This window comes from Amblyomma maculatum, chromosome 3, assembly GCF_055883805.1.
Source record: "Amblyomma maculatum isolate TAMU_Amacu chromosome 3, ASM5588380v1, whole genome shotgun sequence".
NCBI classification, from domain to species: Eukaryota; Metazoa; Arthropoda; class Arachnida; order Ixodida; family Ixodidae; genus Amblyomma; species Amblyomma maculatum.
The window spans coordinates 214,448,646-214,462,414 of NC_139346.1; the positions used below are offsets into that span (position 1 = coordinate 214,448,646).

The 13,769-nt window shown below is 45.0% G+C and overlaps 1 protein-coding gene across 3 annotated transcripts in view; it reads left to right on the forward strand.

Moving 5' to 3' along the window:
- The window catches only part of LOC146197671 (solute carrier family 13 member 2-like), a 124,749-nt gene extending 111,142 nt beyond the window's left edge, over positions 1-13,607 (forward strand). For all 3 annotated transcript variants that reach the window (XM_084599581.1, XM_084599582.1, XM_084599580.1), the window contains exons 11-13: positions 3,682-3,843; positions 8,738-8,875; positions 9,416-13,607. In XM_084599581.1, coding sequence (XP_084455707.1) covers positions 3,682-3,843; positions 8,738-8,875; positions 9,416-9,655 — 540 coding nt within the window. In that variant the 3' untranslated portion in view covers positions 9,656-13,607. The remainder of the gene's footprint in view (positions 1-3,681; positions 3,844-8,737; positions 8,876-9,415) is intronic.
- The last annotated feature ends 162 nt before the right edge of the window (positions 13,608-13,769 follow it).

Consider the following 13,769-nt stretch of genomic DNA (forward strand, 5'->3'; position numbering starts at 1 on the left):
AGTTTCACGACGTGCAGGAATGCTCAGCGCGGGCTATCGTTACGTCGCTAAATCCCTGGAGGCTGGCGCCGATCGTGTGCAATTCCGTTTGCAGAAACAGGCGAATGATCTGCACTCTGTCGTGCTTTTTTTTTCGCCGACTAGCAAAAAAATTGAGCTAGTACTGAGCGATCACTTTCAGAAAAACAACGCGACTCAGTCGCGCAATGAAGGAAACTTGTTATTGCAGCCAGGCTGATCACAGTCGGTCCTACCGCCACCACCTTGTCTAGACGGCTGCGCCTCTAATAGTTGCTGTTATAACTATGGGATATTTTGGTACGGGATACTGGACTAATTATGTCGGCCAAACGTCTTGGCGTCACCTATAGTTCGTGAAAATTGCTAAAGTACGCATGTAGAGCGCTTTCCACCATTTCACCCCTCACCACATGTTTGGTTGGCCGCCGCGTTTCCTGTTCTGCTCTCTCCATTTCTTTCGCTGGCTTTCGTGATCTCCTCTCTCCGTGTCACCCCTTCAGCTGAATTTGATTGACCGTCTCCTCTCTACTACCTACCTCTTCTGCATATTGCTCTCACCGGCGTCACACACCACAAGACGGAGGACGGAAAGACTGCAAAAACGGCAGCAGTAATTATAACAAATTAAAAAAAAAGACAGAGCTCGATAACCTGTATTTAATTTTGCAGGATGTACAACGGACTGGAATTTCGAAATGCAGCTTCTGCAGGGACGGTGTCCTCTAGCTCTGTGGAGCCACTCACGTAAATGAGTAATCTATCGCCTCGCCCTCGTAAGTGCCTCTCTAATGCATGAAATGGTCACAAGTGGTGGCCACGCAACTCCCACACACGTGACTACTACGTCGACAACCTTCTTTTCTGCCAATCTGTCCCGTGGGGTTTATCCCACGCCGTCTCGCGCATAGCGCCCTCATGTGTTAATGCTCGTAACAGGAAGGTTTACTGGCGCCCTGTCGTGACGCTGCGTGCAACTAGACCTATTGTGACAGGCGGGCAGTCGGCGCCACACCGAAAGAGGAATAGCGCGGTAGGCTTGTCGCTGGCTACTTTTGAAGCGAAAAGCGATCGGTACTGTTACTGTTTCTCTTCAATCTCTCCCTCATAAAGCTTCCACCCAGACTGGAAGCCATTCTTGGGCTGAGACATACATTCTACGCAGATGACATCACACTCCGGACCACCAACGGGAATGACGGTCAGATAGAATAAATGTTACAACGCGCGGTAGACACTATCGCAGATCTCGCAGGTCATTCAGGCCTATCATGCTCACATCCGAAATCAGAGCTACTGGTCATCAGACCAAAACCCACGGGTCTCGGTTCCAGGAGCCAAGCGCCCCCAACCCCGCTTAACGTGTGTGTGTGTGTGTGTGTGGGGGGGGGGGGGGGGGGACTTCCAATCAAGGAGGTGCAGTCAGTAAGGATCTTGGGGCGTTATCTACACTAACAGGAAAAACAAAGAAACCCTGCAAAAGCTAAAAACATGAGTTAATATGTCAATTATGCTAATCAGAAGAATTGCCAACCGTAGGAGAGGAGTCAAAGAAAAAAACCTCTGTAGGATAGTGCAGGCATTTGTCCTGAGCAGGATGGCATATGCACTGCCATACCTAAAACTAGATGCTGCGGAGAAAGGCAAAGCCGAGACAATAATTAGGCAAGCATACAAAGCAGCCCTGGGGTTACCGAACTACACATCGACAGAAAGACTCATGGGACTGGGAATACATAATACATTAGAGGAGCTCAAGGAGGCTCACCTCACAATGCAAAAAGAACGGCTTAAGCGCACCAAGGCAGGCAGAGCCATACTAGAGCGCCTAGGTATAGGCGTGCAACTTCCACCCGAAGACATGAAAACACAGCTACCCAAACTCCTTGGCAAGCGACTGACGATCAAACCACTACCAAAGAATATGCACCCTTCTCACCACGAAGGAAGGAGGAAAGCTAGGGCAATATCTCTACATGAAAAATACGCAACGAGCGAAGGAGCTGTCTATGTTGACGCGGCAGAATACGCAACAAGGGGAGCGTTCGCAGGGGCGGTGGTGAACGTGCACAGAAGGCTGCGGACATCATGGGTCGGTAGTGACAAAATCTTCGGAAATCGAAGCTTTTCGCTTCGATATATCCAGGCTTAACCTTAGCTATAAGCCCCAGCCAATTGTTTTTTTTCGCGAAATTGGCTATTTTATGGTCCTCTCTGGCGAAGAAAATTTCAGGCTGGCTCCCTGTCCATTTTTGGCTACTTTGAACTTTCGTTTCGGCGCATTTACTAGCCACTTTGAACTGCTGCAGCACTACTACCTGCATTCTCGCAAAAACCCGATGCTTGAGGCGGATTTGATCTTTCAGCTTCCCGAAGGACTTCAGGTGTCCACAGACACCACAAGTGTGCGCTTTTTCTTTCCTGTGAACCATTTATAGAAGGCCAATGAATTTTGATACGTTCAACAGAACGCTTGTTGTGCTCGACGCGCGCGATGCACCTTGTGCAGCAGCAAGGCTCAGGCTTTCGCTTTTCTACACTGCACATTCTGCAGTGGTTTTGGAACAATCTATGGTCCGGAATCATGGTCGCCTGATTAACACAGCAAAATGGTGTTTATTAATTGAGGATCCAGGGCAGAACGAGACACAGAAAATGCAATCCTGTCAAAACCCCTTGCTGCTCCACGATATTACTTGTGTAACTGAGTTAACTTGACCGAAGATAAAGCGCACGTGTGTGTGTCTTCCCGTGCGCTTTATCTTCGGTCAAGTTACAATGCACCATCTAGCCCAACTTCAAGTTTTGTTAAACTGAGTTAAACCATCTGCATTGTTTCACTATAGTGGGACATCCACAGCATCCTATTATTTAAATGCTTTGCTATCGTAGTAGAAGATGCGCGCGTTGACCCCGCCAGTGGTGTTCTTCGGCGAAATCACGAGCTCGCTTATAGGAACCGCGTAAGCGCGTGGCACCTCTTTAAAGACGCGCTTGTAGGCGCGCTCACGCTCCCTACACCTAAACTGCTCCTTGTGAGGATCACGCATGCTATGCTCAGGGAGGGCCCCAAACAGCTGCGAAGGGTGGTAGTAGCCACCCCATAATTTTTTCAGGTCACATAGTTCGCCTTAAGAGTAAACACGATCAGATATGCGTGGAAAAATAAGGCAGAACTTCCCAATGGCGATTCTATGACTCAAATTTGATTTACGGATCTAAGTATACACAATTTTACTATTTAACGATTCAGATGACTTACTGGCTAGATTGCACTAGAATTACTCTTGCAAGAAAAGAACACTATATCTATCCAAAGGAAACTATGTGTACTGGCACTGGATAGTAATGATTTATTCCTTTATTTGCAACGCTCCCTCGGCCTCAAGACCAAGTAAAATGGACAAACTGTGGTGATTCTTATGCCCTTTTTGTGTTGATCCAAAATGCTCTTAGTCGTTCAATAATGAAGACTACGCATAACATATTGCTTCTGTTCTATTTGGCTACAACTTGGAGCTAAGGTCGAATGACATGTCTATTTTTAACTTGAGTTGTGCTTCCTTTTAGTATCTGCCCAACAGAAATCTATGTGCTGCACATGGAGCGTATGAAATAATTTTGACTGTATTTCTCGCTCAAGTTCATCCACTTGCGTCGCAGCGTTCCGGCCTGTCGGCCATCGTGATAAACACGCTGAACGGCCTGCGAGACCTTCCCTCCGGACTAGTGCTGGTCCTGCTCTGCTTCAGCGGCTGCTTCCTCACCGAAGTGGTCAGCACCTATGTGGTCACTGGCATCCTCACGCCCATCATCAGTGAACTGGTGAGCAGCGCATCAAGAACAATGGCGCTGAAAATGGCCTAGTGCCTCGAGGAGCTGATTTCCTTGCTTCTTTATTTTTTTTTCGTTTAATTTAAATTCGAAATTCATTCGGAGCTGGTAGTGGTTTCCACAAGTTATGGGCAGAAAGGTTTCCAAAAGCGTCAGGGTTCTCGTCCTAAATAACAAATGCAAAATATGCATAAAATGGCTAACAAATGCATATTTATATCTAAATGCATATTTTTTGAGTCGCAGATTAGACTCGAATGTCAACGCAAAGACTTCGAAACGCACGAAAGTGGGGGCACCTCGTGACTGATACCAGCTGGCATTTGCTGACTCATCGTGGCCCCTATTCGAGACGTCGGTTGCTGGGTTGCGCTAGCCTTCTGAAGTTCTCGTTGGGGACGATTATAGGCTGGGCCACTGCTAGATTACATGACCTTCAGCGCTGTTGAGAGTCGCTTATGCTAATCTACAGTATTTTTTGGTCACCAAAATTAATTAGTAAATAATACTTAGTGCTTTTAATTGTTGCCTTGAGATAAAAAGTGTCAATAGAAAAGTTGTAGATCTTGTCGAAAAGCGATTAGCTACGCTGTTTCCTTCACGCTACGACTTACGGCGCCCTATATATAGACCTTCAAAAAAAATGCTGTCACATGACCAGCTGTTATTTTAAATCATTCGCCAAGTGCGTACAACCAGCTTCTTCGTAGAGAGCACGCCCCAGAAAAGCGAATTTTCTTATCTCGGACTTGTCTCGAGGCTTCAATCTGACGCCGCTGTCACAAAGAGGTTTTTTCTTTTTTGTTTATAGCGCCAGGTGCCGTTTTCGGCTAGTAAAGATACTCTGATGTAATGGTATCCATCCGGAAGTCGATACAGGCTCAGTCACTCTTCTGGAAGCTCTGGAGTTTAGAGATACCAGTGGCCGGATGTTTGAACCTGCGATGGAAGATAGCAAAAAACGATTGGAAGATTGGTGGCTTAAAAGCAGAAAAGTGACATAATGTTACTAATGTAGAAACAAAAATCCAATAAATAGAATGATGGTATAGTTAACCAATCTAAAATAATAATTAAGATATAGGAGGAAAATGAGCATGGTAGCAACTGCTACCAGCCCGTTTCAAAGGGCACGCTCCTATATTCCATCCATCCATCCATCGATATCACTGTATGTAAATGCTAGTTGGATGGAAACAAAATAGCCAGCCTTTTTTTTGTTTCGAGATCTACAACTTTTGCATTGACACTTTTTCTTTCATGACCTTAATAAAAAATAGGTGTCTTTACTAATCAATTAACCTTAGTAAACGAAAAAAATGCTGCAGATATCAGAGGTGTTCAGAGGCGACTCTCAACACCCCTGAATTGGTTTCACTGTGCTAGGGTTAACTGCATTTTTTAACATTTTGGTTACATTTAGCTGGAACGACCAGTATACAGGCATGAGTGTGTGTAGATAACGTTAATCGAGCTCCCATGACCATTTCTTGTTTTCAATAAAACCTTTATATGTGGTGAGCAAATATCTCAGCACAAAGGAGTGAGTTTTAATTTTGCAAGATACGGCGTAGTATTTTCGGGAGAAAAATCGTATATCAGTACAGGTAGAAAACGCTATTCTAGTCATTTCAAAAAGTTGAATGTTTGGAGACCAGCTGCGTGCGTACTGAAATTTTTAATCCATTGTTTTTACTCATTAAGTTTATACAACTTTTACTTTTATGGGGATTATTAAAAACTTTGTTTTGTTATGGCAGTTGATTTAGTAAACTATTGCAAACATTGCTCGAGAAGCGACGCGGTACAAAAAGTCCATTTTCAACCTTACATAATGGCTTTCTGCTTTATTTTGTTCACATTAAATAATTTTCTGTTTGTTGTTCAGTTTATTTCCTTGATTTAAGGCAAAATTGGGAGCTCTATGCAGCTAGATGTGTTCTCCACAACGCATCAAATTCGTCCAAAATTTGAAAATAGTAAGCAAGGTGCAGATTTGATTCTAATTTAAAAAGTCATCTTTGAGGTTTATAAAAATCCCGCTCAAGAATCTTCAATACCACAGAAATATTATGACGTAAAAACTGTTGTATTACATTGTTTAAAATTATAAAAGTATAAAACTGAATGCTTGTTCTGAATATTGTCAATATTCATCCTTTCATTGTGGCACGACTTGATAGAGTGCTGCCACTGAAAGTTTTTTCTATATATGATCCGGGACTAGCTTTTATTTCATGAAAATGTTGAAGCTCTGGAATTGTCATTTATGTTTTCATATTATATTGAAATCGGCCAACATTCAAAATTATCAAGAAAGAGATATCTTTGATTCGAATAAAAAAACAACTACCGCTATCTTCTGTATTTATCGAATTCTACTTAAAACCATCTTAAGCGCTTTATAAATATCAGGCACTAAAATATATTGCATTATGTATTCTGGAAATATAAAAATAAATACAAAATTGAATGCATGTTTTCACTCTACAGAGGTGCTTGTCTCCCCTTAAGAAGTAAGCATCAAAAGTTCGGTTTACGATTTGCTGAATTTAGTTGCATAATAGCTTTTACAATATTGAAAGCCTTCCCAATGCTTATAAAGTCGTTTTTTGCTTTTTGGCAGTGTTGGTGATTGCTTAAAGTGGAATAAATTCGCTATTTGTAGCAATTTCAATGGAGAACGCCAGTGACGGTTTACCTTTTTCTCTATCTTGTATTTGCTTTTCGTTGCGAGGCGCAGTGGTATTCAATTCACTTCTTATTTTATTTGATTTCCTCTTTATGACAAAAAAAGCAATGCTCTATTCTCGAAGACAGTTTTTCTAATGTGCACCTTATTATAAGCATAATCAAAACGATTCCCAGCAGGATAGTTTGGGTGGAATTTTATATTTGTTTACGAGCAGTACGAATAAGCCGAGATGACCAGCATTCTTCTCTACAGAGCTATCTAGCTCAGAGAAAACGCGACCCAACACGGGGCGAACGCGCCGTCCACGTGATGGCGGGTTAGGCTGATGGCGGGTTCGCTTCGTTTTGGCTCGCCGTTTTGGGTTGTTGACCACCCACCATGGTTGTCGTTTGCTTGTTTGCCTTTGCGCGCGCTGATCCGCTCCTCTGGGGTATTCGCACTTTTTGAGCTCACGGGGCGGCAAAATGCCTCCTACGTCCTCGTGTTTCTTTTTCCGCCCCTCTCGTTAGTTTTCCCCATTCCTTTTCCCCTTTCTCTGTTTTCTGTCGCTATCATTGTCAAACCTTTAAGAAGACACCTTAGCGCACTGTAAAGACATTCGCACTATAATCACGTGGCAAGCGCATTCGCACCACGTTTGTGCTGCTCTCAACCGTGGTTTGAGCGAACAAAATGAGCAGCGGTAGTGGCTCCCCAGCTCCGTTGCAGCTGCAGGGAGATATGCCTGGGATGAATACATATGGAAAAAAACTGAATACCTGAAGTGCTGCGCTGAAATTTAGCATTACTAAGCCTCGTAATTGCGTGCAAGTTTTCTAATAATTATAGCTGAATAAACAAAAAGTGGGAGGAATTGCTTCTGGGACATCAGTCGTACCATAACGGAAATATGAGCGCATTGGTTTCGAATCGGTTCATTCAAGATCACGGGCTCCGTTCGTGGTAGGAACTCGAGCACGACGGCTGCGGAGACCGCCATAGCGGTAGTACTCGCCTTCATACACCAAATGGACAAACGTGACAAACATCACATCAGTCCGACATATACCATAATCACAGATTCACAGGCTGCGTGTCGCGCCTTCTCGAAGAATCATTGTCTTTGGAGGCTTCAGGCATGCTCTCACCTACACACTGTGATACCTTTCCCATTGTAGAAATCGTTTGAACCCCTGGTCACTCCTCTCTTCCTGGCAACGAAAGTGCGCACGCGCTCGCCCGAGCAGCAACCTTCCGGACGCTGTCGACGGAAGCGGAGGAAGAAATAGACAGAGAGGACGCCAGCACAGTTCTACAGTCTTACACCCACATTACACTATATTACAGTACACAAAGTACAACACTGCCACCGCCGCACTCAGCACTCACCAATGCCGAAGCTGTGGCATGGTGACAACTGCAGACTTACACGTATACAAATCTGTACCACAAACATTTGTTTTTCCTAGCCGCTACCCAGAAAAATGCCCCACCTGCCAACAACACCAACCTACACTATATCATTCTGTTTGGGCCTGCTCAAAACCACCCGGCGGCATTCCACCTATAACTGACCCCACCCTCTCCTCTTGGGAAGATGCCTTGTCCCGCACGAAGCCGACCGAACAACGCCGGCTAATCGAGCGGGCGAGAGGATTGCAGTGGTCAATGGACTTATGGACTGACATGCATTTACACCTTTCTGAGACCGTTTCATTAGCACCAATCCACTAGACCAGCGACAGCTGTTCTGGCGGGCCTGCAGGATTGAGGCGGCACATGGAGCCCTGAACTGAGGGTTCCACACAGGAAGATAAGGAAATATAGAATAAATGTTTTTCCTTCTCTTCCTCCAGTCGCATTACTGTCGAAGTTTTCTCTTATAGCATGCTGCTTTGATTCTTTATCAACACTCAGAAATAATTGTGTATATAGTAACACCTTAAGGTCTCTTCTGAGGAGATATTGCATGAGCAATCCTTTATAAGGGTCATCTTCGAGAGACCGTGTGTGTGGTAAGGCGCTGTAAGCAAGATTAACCATTTTTTTAGAAACGACAACTACACTGATAAGCTATGCAGCCGAGCTGCAGTTCATGTAACGCAAACATATGCTGCTGAGAAACTGTGGCGCTCTGTGAATTCGAATCGCCCTTAGAATGGGCGCAGATCGGATTTGGTCTAACATTTGGCTGGGCCTCCTTTCCCATAGGCCGTGGCGACTCGCGTCCATCCCCTTTACTTCCTGATGCCTGTCAAGGCGTGCTGCCTGTTTGCCTTCATGTTGCCAATCGCCACCGGAGCCAACGCCATCCTTTGCGATATGGGAAGGCTGAGGACCGTAGACATGGTACGTTTTCCAGACCACCTTTGTGAACTCATGTACCTATGTGGGCCTTCATCGCGAGCTGAGCCAATGAGTGTCGAGCTATACGCTCACGTTTATCGCTACCGAGGTCTGCTTCCACGCGGTCTGTTCTTAAAAGCGCGGTATTGTCAGACGTCAGGTGTTTTAGGAGCTTGACGTATTTGACATTGGGGTACGAGCTTCAGGTCGACCCCTTGCTGTCAACTAGTACTGTAGGGCTCCGTTCATGTTGCGCCTTTTGATTGATGTTTGACGAACGTATGCAGAGAATTTCGAATTCTGCTTTGAGGCTATTCAGAGCTCGCAAAAGAATGACATCCCCCTCAAAGTCTAACGCTGTAAAGAAATTCCGAGGCGTCGACATCCTCTTCCAACAGGAGGTTGCCTCCGCTAAGCCTCTTTGATACTAACGCGTAGAAGTCCACACGCATGTGTAGCTGCGATAGTAGGCTTAACGCTACACCCTTTCCGTTCACTCAGTTAACTATCGATTGTCTATTTTGACCGTGTTTTCTCGCGCAGATGAAGATGGGCTTCTTCATGAACGTCGCATGCGTGCTAGTACAACTAGCCACCATTCACACGGTGGGACCGCTGGTCTTCGACCTCTACCGGTTTCCATCCTGGGCCACCAAGGACTTCGGCATCTCAGCTGTTCCGTCAATGGTCGCCAGCAACGCCACTGAGGCCGCGATAGCCACGCTGCTCAACGCTACCCTTTCGGAAGAGGTCATGACGACGGCAATGACGACGACGACGTGACATCACGTCACGGCGAATGGGGACAGTTCCTAACTGCGGCGACCGTTCTCGCCCATGCAGAGAGGGGAGGGGACGCTAAGTCTGCCTGTTCATTGTTGCACGTGCCGCGTTCGCCGTTGCTGCCCTGTCGAACGATGTATGGCACGTAATGGCGGCGCGTGTCTGCGTGTAGCGTCCAGGGTGATGAATTCCCTTTGTGCCTGTACACTTCAATAGCGTTAGTAACTTCTCGGCGCATGGTGAGTAAGCTTTGACGATGTCGCGTTTACCAGAGTTAAAAAAACTGCAAGAAATCAAACAAGGCTGCGATTTGGGCGGTTTGGTAATGGTTCATAGCCTAAACACGCTGATAGAGGACGAGGCAGGAAGCATGCACAAGCCCCCCTATTTACATTGCAAATTCGCAAATGGAATTGTCTTCGTAGAAACATAACATATAAGCCTATTCTACTCCAGTAATAATTAAAAGAATAATAGAAAAAGAAAGAAACAGTTATATGCTGCTTATCGCGTACTTAAAGAAAAAGAACCAAAAACACGCTCTTCGCTTATAATATACTCACGAGAGGGGCTATACGTGGCTTCGCCACATAAATAGTAAATCAGTTATCCTCGAGTGTTACCGATAGATTCCTATTTTTAGCGTTCTTGTTACTCTGTATATGAAAACCTTCTGGAATTTAACTTGTGAGCTGACATTTGTCCTTGCTGAGGACCGCGGTGCTGGAAAACTTGGGGGCACAGTCATCTTTTACTGCTGCTGTGTGCTCTCTTTCGTCCTGTGCCTCTGCGCTGCTTAAGCTATGAATTAAACCCCAGAAGGCCATTTACTTTGTTGCTTTTCGTCCTCTCAAAGTGTCCTCTGTCCGACGAGCAGCACCGCATTCCTTTTGCTAACTGATGTGCGCTTATTTAATTGACAACAAAAAAGTGTTTTTATACCCGGCGTGTTGAGAAGGAAACCTGTGAATAGTGAGATTTTACGCGTTGTATTCAGCAGAACGGATCATGCATGTGGTGATCCCAAAGTAAACTTCGCTTCATTAGCTTGAAAGCCTTATGGCAAGCTTGAGTAAAAAAAAATAAAAAAATAACGAGAACAACGCTCACTCGGGTAGCAAGGCGGCTTCACTGAAGCGCTCACGCGAAAAATGATGCCAAAAATATCTTCATTCGAAGAATGGGCCTTCACAAATGAAACATTGCGAAAATTAGCTGCGAGATAGAAGCATCTACGTTTAATTCTTCCTTGGCCGTTGCCATGTTACCCGCTAGACTGTATGTGCATCGGGCACTTGTGCGCTGGAAGCGGCTGCGTAGCCTGTCTGCAACAGTTCAGAGAGGAAGCGAGTCGACAATGTCTGTGCTCAATGCAACGGCCTGTAGGCACTTGCTAAGGCTCCCATTTCCGCTTGTAATAATGCGAGCGTGGAATCTCTCGCTTCATTCTCGGCCCTGACTCTAAACTCTCTCTCAGTCTTGAGTGCGCCGTCAAACTGTTCGTTGCTGAGCAGCTCTTTCCTCAGTACCTGAAGAAGCGAAGTAGCTTAATTGAACTGATTTCACACCAGCGTCTTAACGTGCGTGCATGAGACATACCACCGCTGTCGAAGTGTTTCAACTGTTGCTTTTTTAGCATTATAATGACACTTGAGTGCTTACGCAGCACATCCCGATCTGAAAGACTCGAGCTCTGCTTACAAAAACTCTTCCTCGACCATGGAGCAAAGCTGTTTGTCTGTAACGATCTGCGTTTGGGCTATTAATATCATTACTATTGAAATTGTTGTGTGCCTATAAAAGTAAGTGAAGTGTTCATGATATATTTTTAGCGTCATGCATTCGATAAGTGTGCAATCTGCTAATTCACGTAGTTTGCGGATAGGGACATTTTCTTGCCGCTTCTTCCCTGAGCAGAAGCATCGCCAGAGTTGGCGTTGGCGTCCTTAGTTGTTATTGGCCAAGTATATGCCTGGGTGATGTTATTTACGGCAATAGTTATAAATTCGTTTACTCAACAGTGTTGAAACATGATAAAGTACTCCGCTTCATAGCCCCGCCACCTGGGCCAGCATCTAGAAGAGTGGCGTCACTAGGAGTATCTTACTGGGCTGTGAAGACGGTGAGGAGCTATTCATTCTGCGTCCCCTCTCCTGCAAGAGAAGAAATGACTTTGTTATCGTTTTATTTTTGTAATCCTTTGCTTGTCATTACAAGCAGTTTTGATGCGCTGATATGGGGCCGTACTGTTACTTTGCAGCAGGTGAGAAAAAAAAAATTCGATTGCAGCGTCATTAAGGTTCTACATTTTGTCTCCTGGCGGCTTGGGTAGTGCGAACGAAAGTGATATCTTTGGCACCAGGCATTTTTATTTCTCTTGCTTGTAAGTCGTGGTGCTTGCACGTATCTTCAACATAAAAGAAAAGTTTGCTTGAAGGGTCTATTTTTGTTATTTTTGCTATTGATGAAAATAAGTTTGGATTTTATATGGCAAGTTAGAAAACACCAAAATGAGATTGCGCCTGTCGCGCGCATTTATGAAGTAATCTCACAAACTCTGTTCATATTGAAGGAGCCTGCACATACCCTGCTCAATCTTGTGCCAATGTGGCGAGAGGGAACGAACCTTTATTTTGTCTGCCTTTAAAGTCAAGGGACGTGCAGAGTGCAGCCGAACACACGGTCGCTGCGAGAAAACAGCCTCGTGCGTTTCTGCGTTAAATCTGGCCAAAATCTTTATTTGGCCCGTGAATGGCGTTGAACGCCACGCACGACGAACTCCATCTAAAGGGCCTTACCTTCAACTGGCTGGGCGCAGCGCGGCGTTTCGGGCAATGTTCTCAATTATGTGACGTAGCAGGTGAAACAAGTTGTACTTAAAGTTCGGAGCTACAAAGCAAGCAAATAAAAATAACCCTTTTTTTTATCGCCTCTCGAGTTCTCGGTTCCGTGCACATTGTTACTTCTGTTTGTTAATTTGCTCCTCACTCTGTTGAGAAGAAAATTGTTAAAGTCACGTTATCGTTAGAGGCTCCATCTGTGGGCCCCTCACGTTCATTAAAATGAACGCGCTGGTTGTACTGAGCGGTTCTTCTTCATGATAAGAATCGGCTTCAATTTGTTCGTGTGTGCTTCAAAATTCTACGATATTGTGTGTATGCTTTTTGCTTCTCAGCGGCGTATGCGCACCTGACATTGAATTGCTGGCCTATTGGTGACAGGGTATAACGTAAGCAACAGTGTTTTTTTTTTTCGATTAATATTTCAATCTAGGCGCCCCTGGTAACCTTTTCTTCGGCATTTCACTCATTTTTGAGCCCTGGGCCGTCCCATTCTGTGGAATGCAAATTATAGCCAAACAGTTCTATAACGTGGAAGCATATTGTGTTCCACTGCAATCTTCGCGAGCCTCCATTGCTGTTCCGTGGTTGGAGTTAGACGAAAGCATCTTTATAGAGCACTTACTTCTTTTAGAATGCACTTTGCCGTTTGACGTCACCAAATTGTGGAACATGAGGCGGCATTAGGGTTTAATAGGGTGTTTCTTGTGTGCGTGAGGGGTTCGTTGTGCTACGTTTTTTTGTCATGCTGATAACAGCGGTATCGGAGCACCTCGACCTGATTTGTACTTTTTATTTGTGTGTGTGTCTTTGGCGTGTGCAGCCAAGGTATTTTATACAGTGTACAACGTGTCCACCGCTGTGTCATGGCTCACATGTCTTACAGCGCTCTTCGTGTACACAGCGTGTGGAATGTGGAATTGCGGGGACATATTTGATGCCTACCCCACTTGTACATATAACGAATCTCTACTACTACCACAGTCTCGCGCGCTCTGCTTTGCTGCGTTTATATGAGACTTGTATACTCGTGTACATTTACAGCCATGGTTGTTGTACGTCGGGGAGCCTTATGCCCCATCGTCTTAATAAAAGAAGGAAGCCAAAGAATACACCAGAGTTTCAACTTGTTTCTGTTTTAGTAAGCGCAAACTATTTAAAGGGACCAGTTCAAGCCCTTCCTGATAACTAATCAAGTTTCGGTGGTATGCAATGCAATCCTTGTAGGCTTGGAAAAACGGATGCATCCAGGAGCGACGGAAGGAGGTGCCTTG